The sequence below is a fragment of the Prosopis cineraria genome, unplaced genomic scaffold, assembly GCF_029017545.1.
Source record: "Prosopis cineraria cultivar Desert tree isolate PC_DT_omini unplaced genomic scaffold, ASM2901754v1 PC12, whole genome shotgun sequence".
NCBI lineage: Eukaryota > Viridiplantae > Streptophyta > Magnoliopsida > Fabales > Fabaceae > Prosopis > Prosopis cineraria.
The window spans coordinates 36,749,138-36,772,701 of NW_026555343.1; the positions used below are offsets into that span (position 1 = coordinate 36,749,138).

Below are 23,564 nucleotides of genomic sequence, written 5' to 3' on the forward strand. Positions count from 1 at the left end.
GGTCAGCTAGAACCCATTTGAAAAAAATTAGGGCTGATCTTAGCTATATGAGCTTTTTTTAAGAGAGTAAGATACTTCAAACTCGATTTGAATTGAGCCCGATCCAAATAAACCTAATTAGCCCGAATTACCAACTCTACTTATCTATAATATCCTTCAACATTAATCATATTTAACCACAATCCTCAAAGCCAATAATTTAAGGAGACATCAGAGAAAGATACGATCAATTTTGGTTATATAAAAACTCCAAAAATTAATTAATTTTTTTTAAGTAAATGCTATCCAAAAATAAAATATTTTAAATTGAAGACAATAGGATAAGGTCCTTAAAAACATTCAACATCAGAGTGAGAAAGATTTGGAAGCATGAAAAACATTGAATATTTAAAACTAGATGAAAAAATGGATCAAAAGAGTCATTTTCTCAAAACTGAACCATTTGCTTCGCTGCGGCAAGTGGCCTTTGCTCCACGACCTCATTGGGTTCTTTCTGACTGTTGAGATTGTCTTTTTTATTGGTGTTAATTTCTTATTGTTGTAAATTTTTGGGTTCTTTCTGACTGCTAAATTTATTATGGGTTTCTTCTCATTTGTTTCGGATGTGGATCTTCATGTTCCTGGGCCTTCAACAATTTGGAACAGCTTCGAAGGTGGGAAGAAGAAGAAGCAAAAAGCATCAGAAACAAAGGTTTCGAATTGAGTCGTTCTTTATTGAAATTTTTTATTTTTTAATTTCTGATTAGCTGGATGATGGTTTCTTTTTTTTCTTCTATAAATTTCTAGATTCTTTCTGATTGATAAATTTGTTATGGGTTTTGCTGATTTGTTCTGGTCATGGATCTTCATGTTCTTGATCTTTATCATTTTGGAACAGTTTTGAAGGTGACAAGAAGAAATCATTAGAAATAGAGGTCACGGATCGCTATTATTCGTTTGACTTTTTTTTTTTTTAATTTTTGATTAGAGGATGCCGCATAAAGAGAAATAGTCAATCCAATAACACTTAATGGTCAAACTTAATATTAGTTAAAGGGCAAAAAATGGGAGTTTTTAAAATTTAAAACCAAAAATGTACCAAAATTAAGTTTAAAATATTTGGTGTGCGAAAATGAGTTGTAAAGATATTAAATTTGGGTGAGTAAGATTTAAGCTTAAATCATTACATTTGGAAGAGTTGTGGTTTTTATAGATATAATTTATGTTATAGAATCAAATTAAGCAAACAATTCAACATTTATTAAATTTTATATTATAACTATTTTATTATATTTATCAATGATATACTATAATATATTAATGATAAATACCTTATAAATTTTTTAAATTTTCAATTATAAACTCCTTATATATCAACATGACCCAATCACATTCTTAAATTTCAAAAATTTAATCCATATCTTTTAGGTATAAGATTTTTTTGGACTATTAAGCCAATTTATCCTTTTTTTTTATTCTTAAACATAATATATTTTACTATTGTAAATTACTTTTAGATATAGTCAATCATTATCATAAAACATTTTCTTTAACCATTGATGGCCATTATTATTGGAAATTTTTTAAACTCTAAAATTACTTTCAAATTAACATAATCAAACAAATTTTTATTTATTTTTTGTTGAATTTTTTAAAAAATTAATTTATAAAATAATTTTTTTTTAAAAAATAAGAATAAAACTAAACAAGATGTAAGTTTCAATTATCAAATTTGGGAGGCCCATTCAATGCAGAATGCAAGCCACCCCTAGTGAAGCTTTACCTCAAGGGTTCACAATTAAAATAATATATAATAATACATTAAGGCCATATTTGGACTTTTATTTTGAGTAGAAGCTAAAATTCAAGCTAGTTTTCAATCGTTAAAGAAATTCGCAGGTGCGTAATCTAATCCGAGATAACAAAGGACGTTTGCCACATACTGTGCCCCGAAATCTAGATCTGCGCAGTTGAAAGAAAGTCGATTAGCTGCAAAACAATTGTATCAAAGTTAAAAGAGATGTAGTAATAATTCGCAAACATTTCTGACATTCCAAATTACAATTTCATTATATATGATCTAAAAGACAAAGCCATTTAGTAAATAGAGTATCTATTAGGACTAGCTTTTGCTTTCTAGAAAAAAAAAACAATATGCTATACTTTTTAATGTCAGCTAAAAGGGAAAAAATAAATTGCATCACAAAAATGATCAAATAGAAGGATGAAAATCATTAATCCGAACAGTAATTACATGGAAGAAGGCAAGCCAATTATATGAGAGCAAAAAGATTAATTAAATCTCAATATTAGAATGTATTTTACCTTCAGGTATTTCATCAACCAATGAGCTTCGAAATTTAGATTGGAATTTGTGCTTAGCTGCTGGGTCATGATCCCACTCCAAGTTGTTCCACCAGTCTTCTTCTCCTAGAATTGTCATCGACTCATACTTGGCAGAGTTGGAACTAAGCGGTAACTCTTTTAGGATTGGACAATCAGCTATAAAGATGGATTTCAGGCAAGGCAAAGACAAGTGTGTGCTATGGATGCTTTTAAGCTTTGGCAATTCAAATAAATACAATTCTACAAGAGAAGAGAATACAGGAGAATCCACATTCTGATCATCTTTTGTTGCTTCTTCCTTGATCACTTGTTCCATTGAAGAGCAATCCTTAATGATAAGTGTTTGAAGGAGTGGAGCATACTTGAGCCATGTCGCATGCATTATTGAATCGCACCCTACAATGTTCACGCTTCGAAGCATGGTAAGATGACATACATCATGTAGTGAAGAATCTTCCAATTTGCCCAAGCTGCTCATACTAAACTGTCGTAGGTGCTTCATTTTTGACATGCAAGCCAATAATAAAGGCATCTTAATTATGATGCCCGAACCCTCAAGACGAAGAGTAGATATGCAACCTTGCAGTTTGGCTGAGCCAACAACTTTGGAGAGGCCATTGTTTGTTTCTATGTCAAAATTTAGTTCCTCAATTTTTGGTAGGGATTCCACCTCCTCTAGGAATTCTCCCTCTTCTTTGCTATCTCCTCTAACACTAACAGAACAATAAACTCTCAAGACTCTTAATTGTTGAAGACTTGAGATCACTTCCAATGGAATACTTGCAATGCTAGCTTCTGGCAACAACAAATTAAATAGTTTCAATTTTTTCAAGTTCTTTAGCTCCTTGGGAACCTTAGATCCATATGAAGTCAAAGAAAGGTATTCCAAAAGAACCAAATTAGAAATTTCTATAGGATCATATATCTCCTTAACATTCAATTCCAAGCACTTTAATTGGCTCATGCATTTGATATTCTGCAAACCATTTATCTTACATTCCCTGGCCAATAATGTTTTGAGATTGGGATAGTGCATGGATGGCACATGCCATCCTTCACCAGCTCCCATGATTGAAATCCTCTCAACAATCTTCCATTTCTCAACGTCATCATTATGGGACATTGTCATTGCATCTCTTTGTACTAGAACCTTCTTCATTTTCTTTTCTTGATCACTTGCCAACCATAGTGCCATGTCTCGGATCATATCATGCATCTTAATTGAATGCCTCACAACAATGTCATCTTCAACAGTCTCCAACAAGCAGCAGAACTTTAACTTTGCAATCACAGATTCTCCATAATTGCACATGTCCTGTATGCTTTTTGTCATATTTTCACATAGAAATCCTTCTCCTATCCATTTATCAATGATATCACTGACTCGAATCTCGTAATCTTCTGGATATAATGCACAATACAAGAAACAATTTCTATGATCATCATCTGGCAATTGATCATAGCTCAACTTGAGGATAGAAAACACCTTCATCTCCAAATTTGAAGTAGTCCATGAAGAACTTGTTAAGTTACTTTTTGTGCATTCCCATGCTTCAACATTGTTCACACCAGCCATGGCACTTCCTACCACAATTAATGCAAGTGGAAGCCCTTTACACTCTTTACACATCTCTTTTGCTAGAAATTTGATCCTACGGTGTGAGTTTAAAGTTTTCTCACCAACTTTCTTGTGAAACAACTCCAATGCTTCCTTTTCCTTTAAAAGTTCTACCTCGAATGATATTTGAGCTTGCATTTTTGCACAGACATCCTTCAACCGTGTTGTAAACAACACCTTGGACTCTAAGTTAGTCTCTTGTAGATGTGGTACCCCCACCAAGTTTAAGTCTAATTGTTCCCATACATCATCCAACAATAGAACAAATTTTTTCTGTTTCAAGACACCCCAAATCTTTGAAGATTTTTCTTCTTGATTATTGCAAGAATTCCAAGTACTGTTGCCAATCCCTACTGATTTTCTTATGTTGTCCATAATCCTATCCAAGTTAGGCTCTTTGGATACTACCACCGAAATCACAAAAAAATCTGGCCTTCTCTTCCCAAGTTCATTGTTAATTTTTTTCAATAAAGTGGTCTTTCCCACCCCTCCTATTCCACATAAACCAATGACACCAACTTTATCTGTTTCAATACTATTCCATACCTTCTCAAATATCAAATCTAACCCTACTGTCTCATCAAGAGGTATTTGACCAATTCGTTTATGTGGTGGCTTGTGAGTCATTGGAAAATCCTTACCAAACCTTTGTCCCTCCGCTGTTAGATCATCTACTTTAGTGTGCATCTTGTCGACATTATTTCCTAACTTGTAGCTTGACATGCAATTCTTGGGACAGCATTTACTTAGGCATTTGTTTTGGACTTCATGGGCTCCTTTAACTTGAACATCTTTTATTTCCTAGGAATATAAAATTGTTAATTAGTTCCACATTTCTTTTACACCATTTTTCATGAACCTTACTTCTACTAATAACTAACCACACTTTCATATCAAGTTTTGATATGCAAGATATGAACTTGCATATCTTAGTATCACTGGTAGCATATATAATCTAATTGTAGGCCAATAATACTCTCTTCATTACTTATTGATTAGTCATTTTTACTACCTCATGTAGATTTAACAAATATTTACTGTTACTTATGAATGCACTTAAAAGATTCTAATTTTTTTTCAATATATGCCTATAATTAAATATAGTTGACTTATATGAAGTAATTTTTTATTTTTATGGTATTGTTAGGATAAAATATTTAATTACTCAGCATATTGCAAAATGACTTGCAAAATGAAATAAAAAAAATGTTCCTAAAAGATGCCCTATAAAAGGCAATTAAGGGAGTATTTAGGGTTTGTGTGTTTTAAGTATTTTAATTTATCAATAATTTGTTTTAAATAAAAAACTGTTAAAAACTTTTAAAGTAATCAGAACTTAAAAACAGTAAATTTTTTATTTTTTTGAAAAAGCTACTCTAAGTAGTTTTTAAAAATAATATGATGAGGTGGATAAGAGAGAATGTCATAAAAATATGGATACATGAATATATTATAAAATTTAAAATAACTTAATAATAAAACATTTTTAATGAATAAAGATCTATGAAGATATCATAGATTTTAAAAATCAATAAATAATAATCACGAAAATATCATTAAATGTGAGGAAATATTATCAACATACAAAAAAAGCATGGAAATATCATAAAAATTTAAAAATAAGTAAAAAATAAATCATATTTTATGAATAAAAATCTACAAAAAATTTATTTAATTTTAAAATAATTAAATTATAAAAAATTTTTATATTTGTAAGCAAACAAAAAATAATTTATGATTTTTATGAAGTTTCCATACAAAAAAAATCACTTTTTATAAAATCTCTAAAATATCTAAAAATGACTTATTTTTTAAGCTAAAATAAATGAGCCCATAATTGAATTGTTTGTTGTTGTTGTTGTTGTTTTGTTGATTTGAAATCCTCCCCTCCTTTCCCCTTTAAACTAAGCGATTTGTCTTTAACTAACATTGAGCCATTTTAATGGTTTTCACTCATTGATTGATTGCCCCATGGATCAAGCACTCACAATTGGATGCTTAGCAAACTTATTAAGCAACAACACTATCTTATATTACCACAACACTGGCTTTCTGCTGGGGCAAAAAAAAAAAAAAAAGAAATTCCCAAATATACTAACCATTAGGTTCCATTCATATTAGACCTAATTATATATGTTTGAATCATTCAACCCTTTTGTTTTGGGTATACACTATCTTGAGTCATATAACAACCCATAAATTCTTTCGTGTTTTTGTTTCTATATATAGTTGTGATGATTATAATGTTTCTGTATTGCGATCTAGTTTTTCAAATAAATTCAAGTAGTGCTTAATTATCTCAGTTTGGACAGCACTTTTTAATGTGTACTAGATTAGCTCCCGTGCAAAATGAAACAATTGAGTAAAGTATCTTGGTGATCAAAATTTAGAATATTTCAACAAAAATATTTATGTTCCTTTATTAAATAAACTCATGAACATTAACGTTCATTTTAAAAAAATTATGCAAAAAATGTGAATTATGTACTTTTTTTCAGTATTTGTAATATATGTAACATAATTATATTTATTATTTCAATTTCTTGTTTATAGCGTATCTTTAGAAAAGTATGACACAAATTTCTTTCGTCAAAATTGTATATAATTATATGTCTTATAATTTAAAGGTCAGAAAATTAATCCATATAAGTTGCTAATATGAGCATACTAAAGACATGATATATTAGTTGCATATTCTTGTGATGGAATGTCAATTGACTTTAAAATGTATATTTGACATGAAATTAGGAAATAATTCTTGTTGGTTTAAAAAATCTTCAGTTTTTATGAAAAGTTAATTGAAAAAACACAAATAATGATGATAACAATTTTGAAGAACATAAATTGAAGCAACTAATATTCGTATTCCTTACTTGATCTTTTTCTTGCAGAAGGACATTGATTTATTCTCAGTGCTTCTTTGATTTCTTTCTTTTGCTTTTGTCTATTCTCGCATCAGCAAACAAGTTAGGAATCATATCATACAGAAGATTTCCATTCTCGAGTTGGCATTACGTAAGCAACAGAATTTGAATCAATGATTCTTGTTTTGGAAAGATAAAAATTGTGGTTTCTAGAGAACTGGTAACGGATTGATAATCATTTGATCAACAAATTATAGTTGACAATGAACTGATAAACTCATCTTATTGATATTTCAAATGAAATTAACATATCTATTATCAAAACTTTCTTTTCGGATTGAATATTTATTTATTTGATAACTAGATGTATTTTCCCACATAAATAGAATATGAAAAAAAAGAGAAAATCACATTAGAGGATCTGGGAAGCAATTTTGTTGGCAAAAAAGATCAAGAAATTCTAATTTTACACTGCAGGATCAAGAGACTAAAATATAAATAAATTTGAGTGCAAAATAACAAAGAGACCCTTACTTTTCTATATATATATATATATAAAATCAACTCCACAATTAGGGCCATCAAAGCTCTAGTGTCCATGACCAACCAATTAAATTAATTGGTAAAGGTGGCCAGGGGGTTTGAATCCATGATTCTTTGGCCACCCATAAAAATTATGACCACCTAATCACTAAATCATTTCAATAATATTAGGAAATATATATATATATATATATAGTATACCAAACTTTCAAACCACTTCTAAATTGAAATAAAATGTTAACTTTTTAATTATGTAACACTACTTGTTATTTTATTAACTTTACTTCTTAATTTGACTTAGTCAATTAAAAATTAAGTAAAGATCTAAAACTCCATGTATCTTACAAGTTGTCAATTATATATTGACATATAAATGTCATTAAAATAACATATTGATATACGTAATAAATTTAGGTCACACTTGAATAATAAGAAAACCATCTATGCATAGCAATATTTAATCCATGAAGCAATCAGATGCTTCACCCTATCCGTTGTTCTAGAAAACCATCTATACTTTGTGATGTCCCATATGATATCTCCCAGTTTTTCCATATCTGCCTCCCACTTCCGATCTTCCAAACGATGCTTGTAGCTTGCATTCATCCAAAATCACACACCAAAATGGCTAAGTTAGAGCTTTCTCATACATATATGTGTCATTTTGTATACGTGTGTTTTTATTTATTTATTTATTTATTCCAAAATGAAAGACCCTATACCCCTTAATTACAAGAGATTGCAATATTCATAGGTTGGCATGACAGTTGATGAAGTTTACATATAGGACTTGAAATGAATGATCATGATGGTTCCTTTGTTTAATTTTGAAGAGAATAAATTGAAGCAACTAATATTCGAATTCCTTCCTTGATCTTTTTCTTTGAGATGGACATTGATTTATTCTTAGTGCAGCTTTGATTTCTTTCTTTTGCTTTTGTCGATTCTCACATCAATGAACAAGTTAGGAATCATCATACAAAAGGTTGACATTGCCGCTACGAAAGCAACAGAATTTGAAACAATCATTCTTTTTGTTTTGGAAAAATAAAATTATGTTTTCTAGGACTTGAACCAATCAAAAATTGGTACCGAATTTATGATCAATTAACTTGGAAGTAGAGAAATACAAAAAAAAAAAGCTATTATTTTACTACCAAATTAAATTTTAGTTGATAATGCACTGATAAACTCATCGTAGCAATATTGATATTTCAAAAGAAATTAATATATCTATTATCAAAACTTACTTTTCTGATTGAATATTTATTTAGTTGATAAACTAGATGCATTTCCACGTGCATATATATAGAGTGTGAAAAATAAATAGCACAACTTGCAATCTAATTCCTCATCATTCATGTTGATTTGGCTTCTATTTGTAGTCTATAATACGCCTGAGATGCGCTTCTGTGACTTATTGATCCCATTAAAGCAGCCAACATTTCATTTACAAGTATTTTAGGAGATTTGTAATGAACACAATACCACCAAGTGTCTCTCCCAAGTCAAAACCATAAGCAATCATGGTGAATTAGAGTCCACTCAATCAAAAGGGAAAATGAAATAAGAAAAAAACAAAGACACTAATCAATGATTATTTCAGAAGGCTATATAATTCCTCCACAAGGTCACACTTCGTTAATAAGAAAACCATCTATACATGGGAACATTTAATCCGCGAAGCAATCAGCTGCTACACCATATCCATTGTTCTAGAGAAGCCAGCTCATGTTTCACATAAGCCTCACCACTAAAAACAAAGAACATAAAACCTAGAAAGAAGCCAACACGTGTCATTAATTCCTCACTAATATTCAATTTTAAGATGCATTAGTAATTAAGCACAATCAATTATGCAGCTGAGCCTTCTCACCTCACAACTAAACAAGAAAGCATGACTGCAGTCTTCAACAAGATCTGGCGTTGTATAACTAAAGAATTAGAAAATGAGCAAGGGAGATGATGATTAATGAACCCAAGAAAAATTAATTCAACCGTTTAAACATAAAGATATAATCTATTTGATTTAATTACCTAGAAAATCTTTAATTCTTTGGTAGCCCAGAGCGCTTCAGACCAAAAGCAGGAGAACAAAGGTCCTGATCGAAGGCCTGCATCACAGTACAAACCACTCAGAAAATTGCAACTGCATAAGAATTAAGAAGATACAGCTTTGCTTTAGAAAAAGTTTGAAGAAGACTAGACCTTTTGTCCGCTTATTCAAATAAGCTGCATCCTATATAAATTACTTCACCGGCCAAAATTCATTTCTGAATAACCGCATGAGTACAAGAGCAACAATTCAATAAAATTACGCCTGTAATTAAAAGGTAGCTCAGTAGTCAACCAATGCAACACACCTTCCCAAGCACCCAAAGAAAACAAGAAAAAAGCAGTTTGAGAAGCATTGCATTCACAAAAAGGAATAATAATTTTAAAATATTATAATATTTTAGCAATTCAATTTGCCTGCGGGGCTTATTCTGCCTTTGTCCCAAGTCATCACTTACAGAATCTGGTGACAAAACAAGTCCAAATAATAACACATTACAAAACAATGACAAGATTTTTTGCAAACAATATTCAGGAACATGAATACAATGCCTCACCAGTTCGCTGTGGTGGCTTCCACTTGTTATTAGCTTCATTTGCATTAAATTCCTTGCTGTAAATATTCAGAAATAAAAGGAAGAATCGAGAAATCAGCAATTAGACATCCCAAGATGAAAACGAACAAGGCAAGAAGAGCTCATGAAAGCACGGATTTCTGAGTACTGTGCATGCGAAAATTCCATAAATTAGACATTGGGTGGGGATCAATGCATGCAAGTAAAAGGCTCAAAGCGCAACCGCAGAATCTCTGGACAGCAAATCACTACACGCCAATTTCCTTGCATTTATGCTGCCGAAAAATTTTTAGTGCTTAATTTTTGGGTTTACTTCAATTAGAGAGTGTTCAAATTCAAACCTCGAACAAACTTGTAATTTATATATTTTTTAACTTAAAATATACAAAACTCTTCTAAACTTTGAGATTATTACGCAAAATTTTTCTTAACTTCAAAAGTTTAAAATTAACTTTACTAATCTTTTATTTTAATTATTTTACTAACAGAAGTTATCATATCATATTAAAAAGACTAAATGCATAAAATTTTTGAACTTTAAAACAGTTGCATATAAATTTTTTCATCTTTAAAAGCTCAAAATTGACCCCCTTAACCTTTAATTTTGTTTTTTAAAACCTCCTATTGTTAATTATGCTATTTTTTCATGAGGATTAAAATATCATTTAATTAAAAAATGTTATTGAACAAAAATATTATATTATATAACTATTTAGAATAAATTTTTTATATTTTTTGACTGAGACATTAATAAAAAAAAATGTTATTATCATTGTTTAAAATTTTAAATATTTATATTTACATTAGTTTTATCCACATTTTTTTTGTCATCAATGGTGCATGATTTTGAATTATCGGCTTTACTTTTGTCCCTTGTTAATCTCATTAAAATCAGCCAACATTTCATTTACAAGTATTTTAGGAGATTTGTTATGAACCCAATACCAAGTTTGTCTCCCAAGTCAAAACTATGAGTGATATGGTGGACTTGAGTCTACTCAGTTGAAAACGAAAATGAAATGAGAAAAAACAAGGTAATCAATGATTAGTAATTGATAAGAACAATCAATCATGCCACTAAGCCTTCTTACCTCACAACTAAACAAGCAAGTGCCATCCGTCAAGCTTCAATTCTCTAGCCCCAACATGGCGTCACTCTTCAGTAAGACCAGGCATTGTTTAATTGTAGTAAAGGATTAGAAAATGAGCAAGGGAGATGATGAACCTAATATAAAATAGATTCAATCATTTAAACATAAAGATATAATTAATTATTTGATTTAATTACCTAGAAAATCTTGAATTCTTTGGCAACCTAGAGCGCCCCACAGCAAAAGTTGGAGATCAGGCCCTCTCACAAAATAAATCAATCAGAAAATTGCTACTACATAAGAATTAATTAGAAGATGTAGCTTCGTTTTAGAAAGTTTTTGAAAAAAACTAAACCTTTGTCTACTTATTCAAAGAAGCTACATCCTATATAAATTACTTCACTTGCCAAAATTCATCTTTGAATATCTGCATGAGCATTAAAGAGCAGTAATTCAATAAAATTATGCCTGTAATTAAAATGTAGCTCAGTAATTAACCAATGCAATATGCCTTCCCAAGCACTCCTAGACAAACAAGAAAAAAGGAGTTTAAGAATAGAAGCATTACATATACTATATATTCACAAAAATGAGTAATAATCATAAAAAAATATAATATTTTAGCAATTCAACTTATATGCATGGCTTATTTTTCCACGATCTTGAGTCATCAGTTACAGGATCTTCTAACAAAACAAGTCCAAGTAATAACACATCATAAAACAAGGACAAGATTTGTTGTAAACAATATTCAGGAACATGAATATAATTTCTCACCTATTTGCTGTGGTGGCTTCCACTCGTTATTAGTTTTATTTGCATTAATTTCCTTGCTGTAAATATTTAGAAATAAAAAGAAGAATAAAAAAATCAGCAATTAGGCACCCCAAGATGAAAACAAAGAAAGCAAGAAAAGTGTAGCAAAAACTATTTCATGGAAGCATTGACTGATGAGTATTGTGCATGCATCAATTCCATAAATAAGAGTATAAGACACAAGGTGGGGATCAATATATGAAAGCCCTGGTTTTAGGGAAACAAATGTTAGGAGCGCGCGAATCTGTTGTTAAATAAAATACCATGGACCAAATATCTTGTGTGAACACACCACCATTCTTGGCAGAACAATGCAGGCAAAGAAATTGGACCATAAGGATGTCCAAGTGGACTTGTGTTAATATGGGAAGTCTCAAATAAGATAAAGTTGAATTTAATAATTAATATATAATAAAATATAAGGATTCATAAATTTGAGGCTGTAAATTTTGAGTTGAGATATTATTGTATCCTTTTACTTCTTTTGCCCATTTTCAGGCAGTCATTCCTCATTCTTAACACATAGAATCACAATACAACCAAAAAACAAACTTGCCTTAAGCAATTAGCAAAACAGAACTGAAAGGTGAGGGATGCATGGTAATTCATTTGCAAATAAAATAAGGACAGAAAACTACAAACCTCGAAGTACCTAATACCAAAAGAAGAAAAAATAGCTAAATACTCTGAGCCAAGGAGAAGTTTTTAGTTTTTACCATGGTTATATTAAACAAGAGGGCTGGATCAGGAATTCATTGTAGAGATCATTCACTTAAACTCAGTTTTTTGGACCCCCACACAGAGAATTCAACAAAAATAACACAAAATAATAATAATAAATATGGTAGGTATTAAAGATTGAGAAGCATTAATTCATGTACACTTGGAGTTGGAAGTAGGCTCATGATCTCATGCTTGGGCTGTTTATGTAAATAAGCAAAATTTTGGCTTGTTTAACTCAGTTTGACCTTAAAATTGCTCAACTTTATATACAAATACCTTACCTTAGAATTTTTCAGTAAAATTTGATGAGTATAAGATTATATTTCATAAAGTTCAATGAAGAGTGGGGACTACATTCAGTGAGGTTGTCCCATGGAGGTTGACAACTTTACCTTACATTCTACCGATATCTTACCCTTACATTTTTGTGGGAACATCCTATTTCTGGCCCTCTTGTTCACTGGAAAAAAAAATGCAATTTCAAGATCAAAAGCACTGAATCTAATTGCAAGTGTTGAAGTTATTAAATTGACGTTCAATAGTAAAGTCTTGTAACCATCAACATCAAGAAAAAAACACAACACGGAACCAACCAGAGAGACCAGAGCTCTGTTCTATCGCGGAGAAGAGTGAAACTGTTAGTCCAAGTTCACGCCAATAGGAAAGCCAAGAAGGTCCAATAATAACACATGCCATGTAATATTGAACAAAAAGCTAAAATACAAACTGGAATTTTCATACAAGAGACATGAAGCCTCAAGTAGGAGACGTCAGCCTATACATTTTAAAGGCCCTCTATTATTTGTGATTATATTGAAATGTTAAGGTAAAAATACATCTACAAGACCTTGACTTGTGCAACTTTAATCAAAAGCTTCAAATATATATGACTTCCTAAAATCATATAATGTGTAACTTGGATTATTAATTTTCAGTAGATTTGTGAAAAATCTTATGAGACTAGCTGAAAGAAAATTATAGAGATAGAGGACCCTAAACTTAGAAGTCCCTATCCAATGCTAACATGATTTATAGCAAACATTCTAGACAAGTATGAATTGATGAGTGAGATTAATGGCCTGTTTAGTTTCTATTCTTATTTTTATTTTAAAAAACTCTTTTGTGCATAGTTTCTAAAATTACTTTTCAAAACAAAACAAAAGAAAAATCTATTTGGTTGTGTTAATTTAAGATTAGTTTTAGAATTAAAAAATTGATCAATAATAATTGTCAATGAAGATTAATGGTGACGGATTATGCTTATTATTAATCAAGGTAACTGTAGTTTTTAATAATCTAATATAATGTATTTTAAAAATAAAAAAATGAAATGAAAGCAACTTTAACATGTTTTTATTTTTTTTGTTTTTTAAAAAAATGAAAGCAATATAAAAAAAACAATTGGATTTAAAACACTCCTCGAAATAAGTTTTTTTCCTTTTTTTTGGTTATTAAAAACAAAAAAATTGAAAATATAACCCAAACAAGCCCTAAATTTGGACAATGAAATTTGGGAAGCCCAAAGAAGCGAGTAGGCAACTTCTAATGAAGCTTTACCTTTGAGTTTCAGAATTAATCAAAGTTAATCTACACAAATAGGAAAGCCTAAAAGATCCCACAATTAAAATAGTAATAGTCCGCATGCCATATTTTGTCTTTTATTTTGATCAGAAGCTAAAATCCAAACCAATGTTTTCAAACATTAAACTCCCAGGTAAGAAATTCACTACTGCATAACAGAAGACGTCTGCTGTCATCCGACAATAAAATCTGCGAGTGGAAAGAAACGCAATTAGGTGCAAAATAATTGTGTGAAAGTTAAAAGAGAAGCAGTAATAATACCCAAACATTTGTGGTATAGCAAATTTCAATTTCCTCGTATATGATCCAAAAGACAGCCATTTTAGTAAATAGAGTATATAGGCGGGTAAACTTGTTTTTTTTTTTAAAAAAATTGTGCTATTTTTTTAATGTCGCCGTAAAGGGAAAAATATAAATTGCATCATGAAAATGATCAAATTGAACGGTGAAAATCATTAACCCAGATAGTAATTACATGGAAAAAGGCAAGCCGATCATATGAGAGCAAAACGATTAATTAAATCTCAACATTAGAATGTATGTATCTTCATTTATTGCATCAACCAGTGAGCTATAAAACTTTTTGGAATTTGTGCTTAGCAGCTGGGTCATCCCACTCCAAATTGTTCCACCAGTCTTGTTCTCCTTGAATATTCTCATGGACTCATATTTGGCAGAGTTAGAACCAAGCGGTAACTCTTTTAGATTGGACAATCAGATATTAAGATGGGCTTCAGGGAAGGCAAAGACACAGGGTGTCTTATGAATGCTCTCAAGCTTTGGCAAGTCCCACAGAGACAAGTCTACAAAAGAAGAGGATACAGGGGAATCCACGTTCTGATCATCTTGTGTTGCTTCTTCCTTGATCACTTTTTCCATTGAAAGCTAAAGCGAACTTTTCAAGCAAGAGACATGAAACTGAAACCTCAAGGAGGAGAAGTCAGCCCACGTAAGCATGTTTGAAGACTTTCTATTATTAGCGATTATATTTAAATAACTCTAATGATTCTTTTTCCTTTAAAAAGTCTATGTTGAATGATATTTGAGCTTGTATTTTTGCACCCACATCCTTTAATCGTGTTGTGAATAACACTTTGGACTTGAAGTTAGCATCCTTTGGATGCAATACCCCTACCAAGTTCAAGTCCAATCTCTCCCTCATGAGAATAGATCTTCCCTGTTTCAAGACACCTCAAATCTTTGCAGATTTTTCTTCTTGATTATTACAAGAAATCCAAGAGATGTCACCAATCCCTAAAGATCATCTTATATTATCCATAATCCTATCCAAGTGATGTGGCCAATCAATTATAGGACATTATATTGAGAATTTATAGACATTATGTTATGTATTCATGAATATTCTGTTGTTCTTTTATCTTGCGCAACCAATATATTTCAAGTTAAACTATTTTCATTAGACCAATTGTACATTATATGACATTGTATTGATATTTTATGGACATTGTGTTGTGTATTTATAAAAATGTTATTCTTTCATCTTGTGTAATTTGTCCATTTCAAGTTAAATTAAATTATGGATATAAAATCTAAAATATTTGGATGATTTTAGTAAAAATTAATTTTAGATATGTAAATTACAATCAATGATAGCTGTTTTAATATATATATATATATATATTCTGATTAATTATAAAAATTTAAATTATATTATATTGTGACATTAATATTTTAATGTAAATAAAAATAAAAAAATATATCAAGTTTAAATAATTTTAATAAAAGGAACAAATATAACTATTAATATTCAGTTTTAGAATAATTAATGGTCTCGGAAATGTTTTGAAAATAAACTATATATATATATATATATATATACACTCATGTGTGTGGGTAAACAGACTATGTATAGATAAAAGAAGTGATAGAGCACTTTCGTTTGACGTTAGAAGATGATCTTTTCCACTCTCTCTTGTAATTTTTTTGTTATCTATTTTCATTGTAATCTTAAAAAAAAAAAAAAAGAGAGAGAGAGAGCAGTCATGGAGAGAAAAGAAGTCGTGGACAGGGACATTCAAGTGTAGCACTCAAGAGTCTTATTGGTAGATTAAAAATTATGACAGATTGGTCCACTTCAATACATATAATCAATACTTTTTTTTTTTTTGGTGGCCAAAACGTATAATCAATACTTGAAAGCTATTCATTGCACCTTAAGCCAAAACATGATTTGAATTAATATAATTGATCATGTAAAAATGTGAGTGTTTTGGTGTTTTTTTAGTGAAACCATGATTTTGGTATATTTAATCAATTCTGAGAGCTTATCCAAACATATTCTTAAGTTTTCAATTCTACTTTTTGATTTTGCTGCAATCAATTTCATAAATCAATTATACCACATAATATAATTAAAATTTTTTTACAGATATAACTCATATTATTAGACTAAATCAAATAAATAGTCTAATATTTATCATATTTTACATTATGATCGATTTATTATATTTATTAATGATATATTGTTTCATATCAATTATAAAATTATTGTAAATTTTTAAATTTTTAATAATAAATTCGTTATATAGCAATGATGAATTTTTTGTATATCAATATTAATTGGTTATACTCTTAAATTTTTAAAAGTTTATAGCAATCAATCCAAATTTTATTAATTAAATATAAGCCAAAGCTGAGTTTGCAAACAAGAGACATGAAATTGAAACCTGGAGGAGGAGAAGTCGGCCCACGTAAGCATATCCATTTGAAGACTTCCTATCATTTGTGATGTTGAAATGTTAGGGTACAAGTATATATACAAGACCTTGACTTGTGCAACTTCACTCAAGTTTCAAATATGAATTCATAAATTCATATATCGCATAACTAAGATTGTTAATTTTTAGTAGATTCATATAAAAAATTTTATGAGACTAGTTAGAAAGGACTCTAAACTTAAAACTGTTGCCCATGATTTATAGTGGACATTCTAAACAATTATGATTGAATGAGTGAAATTAAGGGTTTGTTTGATTTTTATATTTAAAAAATATTTTGCTTACAGAAAGTTGATTTGGATAAGTGTTTTGAATTTAAATATTTTTTAAAAAATAAATTTTTTCAAAATTATCTTTATTTTTGTTTTTAAAAAAATGAAAACATCTTATAACTGTTTTCTTTTTTTAAAAAAATTATTTTTAAAACATGTTACATTTGATTATTGTAAGTTACTTTCACCTATAGCCAACCACTATTATACGGCATTTTTTTTAACTCTAAAATTATTTTTAAATTAAAATAATCAAACAAATTTTTAATTTGTTTTGTTTTGGAAAAAAAATTAAATATGAGTTTATAAAATAGTTTTTATAAACAAGCAATGAAAATAAAACCAAACAAGCCCTAAGTTTCTACTATCAAATTTGGAAAGCCCAATTGAAAGATGCCGGCAACTTCTAGTGAAGCTTTACCTTAGAGGTTTAACATTAAAATAATATATAATAATACACATACCATATTTGGTCCCTTGTTAATTTTGAGCATAAGTTAAAATTCAAACCAAAGTTTTCAAACATCAAATCAACTGCAAGAAGCTATAGTAATATAGGAAATTTTCTTTTCCCCGCTTAACTTTCTTGTAGTTGATTTATTAATAAAAAACTATAATAAGAAAAGAAATCCAATCCTGCAGGGCGAAAGAAGTCTGCACCCATTTCGATCGCAAAATCTGCAAAGTGGAAAGAAAGCCAATTAGCTACAAAACAATTGTATGAATGTTAAAAGAGACATCATAATAATACCCAAACATTATTTGTGGCACTGCAAATTACAATTTCATCATATATGATCGAAAAGACAAAGCCATTTAGTAAATAGAGTATATATCTAAGCTAACCTTTTCTTTTTCAAAAAAATAATACGCTATTTTTTTAATTCGCGGTAAGGGGGAAAAAATTAAATTGCATCATGAAAATGACCAAATTGAGAAGTGAAAATTGTTAATCCAGATAATAATTACATGGAAAAAGACAAGCCAATCATATGAGAGCAAAAAGACAAATTAAATCGCAACATTAGAATGCATTTACCTCTAGGTGTTGTTGAATCAACCGCTAGGTTTTGAAATTTGGATTGGAATTTGTGCTTAGCAGCTGGGTCATGATCCCACTCCAAGTTGTTCCACCAGTCTTGTTTTCCTGGAATTCTCATCGACTCATACTTGGCAGAGCTGGAACCAAGAGGTAGCTCTTTTAGGATTGGACAATCAACTACTAAGATGGATTTCAGGGAAGGCAAAGATAAGGGTGTGCTATGGATGCTCTTAAGCTTTGGCAATTCAAATAAATACAATTCTACAAGAGAAGAGAATACAGGAGAATCCACATTCTGATCATCCTTTGTTGCTTCTTCCTTGATCACTTGTTCCATTAAAGAGCAACCCGCAATGTAAAGTGTTTGAAGGAGTGGAGCATGCTTGAGCCATGTCGCATGCATTATTGAATCGCACCTTGCAATGGACACACTTCAAAGCATGGTAAGACGACATACGTCATGTAGTGAAGAATCTTCCAATTTGCCCAAGCCGAACATACCAAATTGTCGTAGGTGCTTCATTTTTGACATGCATGCCAATAATAAAGGCATCTTAATGAGGGTGTCTAGATCCCTAAAGACGAAGAACAGATAGGCAACCTTGCAGTTTGGTTGAGCCAACAAGTTTAGAGAGGCCATTATTTGTACATATGTCAACATTTAGTTCCTCAATTTTTGGTAGGGATTCCACCTCCTTTAGGAATTCTCCCTCTTCTTTGCCATCTCCTTCAACACCATCAAAACAAAAAACTTTCAAGACTCTTAATTGTTGAAGACTTGAGATCACTTCCAATGGAATACTTGCAATGCTAGCTCCTGTCATGGACAAAGTAAGTAGTTTTAAATTTTTCAAGTTCTTCAGCTCCTTGGGAACCTTGGGTCCATATAAAGTCAAAGAAAGGTATTCTAAAAGAACCAAATCAGAAATTCCTATAGGATCATCTATCTCCCAAACATTCAATTCCAAGCACTTTAATTGGCTCATGTATTTGATATTCTGCAATCCATTTATCTTGCATCCCCTGACCAAAAATGTTATGAGATTGGGACACTCGGATGGTACAGACCATTCTTCACCAGCCCCCATGATTGAAATCATCTCAACAATTTTCCATTGGTCAACATCATCATCACGGGACATTGCCACTGCATCTCCTTGTACTAGAACCTTCTTCATTTTCTTATCTTGAGCACATGCTAACCATAGTGCCATCCCTCGGATGATATCATGCATCTTTACTGAACGCCTCATAACAATGTCATCTTCAACACTCTCCAACAAGCAGCAAAATTTTAACTTTCCAATCACAGACTTGCCATCAGCGCGAATGTCCCCAATGCTTTTTGTCTTATTTGCACATAGAAATCCCTCCCCTATTCATTTATCAATGATATCAGTGACTAGAATCTCATAATCTTCTGGATATAATGCACAATACAAGAAACACTTTCTGTGACCATCATCTGGAATTGATCATAGCTCAATTTAAGGATAGAAAACACCTTCATCTCCAAATTTGGAGTAGTCCATGAAGAACTTGTTAAGTTATTTTTTGTGCATTCCCATGCTTTAACGCTATTCACACCAGCCATGGCACTTCCTACCACAATTAAAGCAAGAGGCAACCCTTTACACTCTTTAGCCATCTTTTTTGCTAGGTCTTTGATCCGAGGGTGTGAGTTTAAAGTTTCCTCGCCAACTTTCATTTGAAATAACTTTAATGCATCCATTTCATTTAAACATTCTACCTTGAATGATATTTGAGCTTGCATTTTTGCACACACATCCTTCAATCGTGTTGTGAACAACACTTTGGACTCAAAGTTAGCATCTTTTGGATGTGGTACCCCTACCACATTTAAGTCCAATTGCTCCCATACATCATCCAACAATAGAACAAATTTTTTCTGTTTCCAGACACCCCAGATCTTTGCACATTTTTCTTCTTGATTATTGCAAAAAATCCAAGAGCTTTTGCCAATCCCTACTGAGTTTCTTATATTGTCCATAATTCTATCCAAGTTAGGCTCTTTGGATACCACCACCCAAATCACAAAATAATCCGGCCTTCTCTTCCCAAGTTCATTGTTAATTTTTTTCAATAAGGTGGTCTTTCCCACTCCTCCTGTTCCATATAAACCAATGACACCAACCTTATCTTCTTCAATATTATCCCATCCTTGTTAAATATCAAATCTAATCCCACGGTCTCACCAAAAGGTATTTGATTAGTTGGTATTCGTCGCTCGTGAGTAATTGGTAAATCCTTACCGAACTTTTGTCCCCTAGTTGTTATGACATCCACTTCAGTGAGCATCTTGACAACATCCTTTCCTAACTTGTGGCTTGACATGCAATTCTTGGGACAGCATTTACTTAGGCGTTTGTTTTGGATTTCCTGAGCTCCTTTAACTTGAACAACTTTTATTTCCTGTGTGAATATAATTGTTAATTAGTTTCCATGTTTCTTTTACACCATTTTTCCTGAACCTTGCTCATACTAATAATTAAGCACATTTTCATATCAAGTTTTGATATGCAAGATAAGATCATGCATATCGTAGCATCATTAGCAGCGTATATAATCTAACTGTGGGCCCATCATACACTCTTCATTATTTATTTATAAGTCATATTTGACTATCTCACATAAATTAAGAAGAGGTAAAGTATATTTTTAATCTTTAACTTTATAAAATATTCTATTCTAGTCTTTTAATTTTATAAAATATATTTTCAATCTTTTAACTCCAACATCGTTAATTTTATCATAAAAAAATTTTATATTAAACTATAAATATTGACAAATATTTTCAAATGTTTTCATATTATGTTTATTTTTTTTTAAAATAACAATGATTGATATAAAAAATAATTATTTAAAACTAACAGTATTAAAGTTGAATGATTAAAAAAATATTTTATAAAATTAAGAAATCAAATAAGTTATATGACCAAAAGTACACTTTAACCATAAAAAAAATAATTACTGTTAGTTATGAATGCGCTTAAAAGATTCTGATATTTTCAATATATGACTATAATTAAATATATTTGACTTATATGAAGTAATTTTTTTTTATTTTTTAAGGGTATTGTTAGGATAAAAAATTTAATTACTATTAACATATTGCAAAATGACTTATAAAAAAAGAAACAAATTTTTTTTAAAGAAGATGTCCTATAATTAATAGGAAATTAAGGGAGTATTTAGGACCCATTTGTTTAAATTTTTAAAAAATTACTGTCCTTTTAAAAATAGTCATTATTTAAAAAAATGTAAACTTTTTGTTGTTTTGAAAAAGCTATTCTAAGTGGCTTTTAAAAATAATACAATACACAAATATATCAAAAAAATTTAAAATAACTAAATAATAAAGCATGTTTAATGAAGTTAAAATCTATGAAGATATCAAAAGCTATATTAAATAAATAAATGATAATCATAAAAATATCATAAAATGAGAGGAAATGTTAACAAATTTTAAAAAAGGAAAATATCATAAAATTTAAAAATAAGTAAATATTAAATTACATTTTATGAATAAACAAATACAAAATCCTTATTTAATTTTAAAATGATTAAATAATAAATCAATTTTTTACAATTATAACCAAATATAAAATAATTTATGTTTTTACATAATTGATATACAATAAATCAATTTTTATGAAGGGCTCATTTGTTTAAGATTGAAAAATAAATAATTTTTAAATAACTTATAGATTTTATAAAAAAAATCAATTATTTTATGTTTAGTTTTAGTAAAAAAAAATTATTTATTTATTTTTTAATTTTACGATATTTTTATTTCTATTTTATAAGAATAATTTATTATTTAATTATGTTAAAAATTTATAATATTTTCATGTATTTCAAATTTTTAAAACAGTCTCTCACATTTTTTTAAAATAATCAGAAATCTATTTTTTCTTGATTTTGATTATTTTAAAAAAATCATAAAAACTCATAAAAATAATTTTTTTTAAAAAAAAGTGATTTTTCTCATTTAAAAATAAAAAGCTGAATTAAACGGCCCAAAATCTCCAAAACATATAAAATCACTTATTTTTTATGCTAAATGAGCCCATAATTGAATCCTTCATTGTTGTTGTGAGCCTCCCCTCCTTTCCCTTGTAAACTTAGCTATTTGCCTTTAGCCAACATTGTGCCATTTTAATGGTTTTCACTCATCTCAGTTTGGACAGCACTTTTTAGTCTAAATCACTTTCGATTTACTACTGACAAGTTTAAATTATTTTATGAGAAACTATTGAGCTAAGCATGTATAACACGAATTACTTAACATAGTACATCATTGAGGTTTAATTTGGTAATTATCTAAGTCGTGATGAAGAAAACCAATCACGTAATTACCTCTTGAATGTGTTGGACGCTTTTGAGCCAATCAGTGACTTGATGCGTCCTTTGCATCTCACTGGTGTTCTCATCTACTTCAATCTGTGCTTCCACGTCCATCTTCATGGCTTGAAGCCTCTCCCATTTAGCTTCCAGAGACTGCAGATTCTCTTCCAAATCCCAAATGAGATGAGCTTCTTGTTTGGGGCGCCCAAACAAATACTTTGTTGTGTCCCATATGATACCTCCCAGTTTTTCCATATCTTCCTCTCACTTCTGATCTTCCAAACGATGCCTCTAGCTTGCATTCATCCAAAATCACAACCCAAAATGGCTAAGTTAGAGCTTTCTCATAAATATATGTCAGTGTGTGTGTGTGTTTCTTTATTTATTCATTCCAAAATGAAAGACCCTCTACCTCTTGATTACAAGAGACTGCAATATCCATGGGTTGGCATGACAGTCGATGCAATTTATATATAGGACTGGAAATGAATGATCATGATAATTCCTTTTATTTAATTTTGAAGAGAAAAAATTGAAGCAACTAATATTCGAATTCCTTCCTTGATCTTTCTTTCTGAGATGGACATTGATTTATTCCTAGTGCTTCTTTGATTTCTTTCTTTTGCTTTTGTCGATTCTCACATCAATGAACAAGTTAGGAATCACCTTACAAAAGATTGCCATTGCCATTGCGAAAGCAACAGAAGTTGAAACAATCATTCTTTCTTTTTTGAAAAAATAAAATTATGTTTTCTAGGGCTTCAACCACTCAGAAATTGGTACCGCATTGATGATTAGTTAACTTCGAAGTAGAGAGATATAAAAAAAGCGATTATTTTACTGCCAAATTTTAGTTGATAATACACTGATAAACTCATCTTAGCATAGATATTCAAGTGAAATTAATCTATCTATTATCAAAACTTACTTTTCCGATTGAATATTTACTTAGT

General features: G+C 30.2%; 3 protein-coding genes and 1 long non-coding RNA gene across 4 annotated transcripts; all 4 read right to left on the minus strand.

Moving 5' to 3' along the window:
• Positions 1–1,855: 1,855 nt before the first annotated feature.
• Positions 1,856–4,630, minus strand: LOC129289298 (probable disease resistance protein At1g61300). Its single transcript, XM_054926072.1, has 2 exons — positions 2,305–4,630; positions 1,856–1,968 (listed from the first exon to the last, which is right to left on the minus strand). The coding sequence occupies exons 1-2, from the start codon at positions 4,628–4,630 to the stop codon at positions 1,856–1,858; spliced, it is 2,439 nt and encodes an 812-aa protein (XP_054782047.1).
• A 4,177-nt stretch (positions 4,631–8,807) lies between these two features.
• Positions 8,808–10,167, minus strand: LOC129288084 (uncharacterized). The gene is made up of 5 exons (XR_008587921.1): positions 9,963–10,167; positions 9,559–9,670; positions 9,388–9,464; positions 9,227–9,284; positions 8,808–9,125 (listed from the first exon to the last, which is right to left on the minus strand). It is a non-coding gene; the product is annotated as an uncharacterized LOC129288084 (long non-coding RNA).
• A 7,446-nt stretch (positions 10,168–17,613) lies between these two features.
• LOC129288083 (probable disease resistance protein At1g12290) lies at positions 17,614–22,998 on the minus strand. Its single transcript, XM_054924437.1, has 3 exons — positions 22,624–22,998; positions 18,241–20,676; positions 17,614–17,879 (listed from the first exon to the last, which is right to left on the minus strand). Exons 1-2 carry the CDS (start codon positions 22,864–22,866, stop codon positions 20,344–20,346), a joined length of 576 nt encoding a protein of 191 aa, XP_054780412.1. The 5' UTR covers positions 22,867–22,998; the 3' UTR covers positions 17,614–17,879; positions 18,241–20,343.
• Positions 18,819–19,891, minus strand: LOC129289300 (probable disease resistance protein At5g63020). Its single transcript, XM_054926073.1, has 2 exons — positions 19,684–19,891; positions 18,819–19,618 (listed from the first exon to the last, which is right to left on the minus strand). The coding sequence occupies exons 1-2, from the start codon at positions 19,889–19,891 to the stop codon at positions 18,819–18,821; spliced, it is 1,008 nt and encodes a 335-aa protein (XP_054782048.1).
• Positions 22,999–23,564: the final 566 nt, after the last annotated feature.

Coding starts and splice junctions, on each gene's coding strand:
- LOC129288083 (XM_054924437.1), bottom strand. CDS start 22,866: ATGGAAAAACTGGGAGGTATCATATGGGACACAACAAAGTATTTGTTT. Junction 20,677..22,623: donor GCGTCCAACACATTCAAGAG/GTAATTACGTGA, acceptor ATATTCACACAG/GAAATAAAAGTTGTTCAAGT.
- LOC129289300 (XM_054926073.1), bottom strand. CDS start 19,891: ATGGCTAAAGAGTGTAAAGGGTTGCCTCTTGCTTTAATTGTGGTAGGA. Junction 19,619..19,683: donor GGTCACAGAAAGTGTTTCTT/GTATTGTGCATT, acceptor ATAAATGAATAG/GGGAGGGATTTCTATGTGCA.
- LOC129289298 (XM_054926072.1), bottom strand. CDS start 4,630: ATGCACACTAAAGTAGATGATCTAACAGCGGAGGGACAAAGGTTTGGT. Junction 1,969..2,304: donor GGTTGATGAAATACCTGAAG/GTAAAATACATT, acceptor ATTGTTTTGCAG/CTAATCGACTTTCTTTCAAC.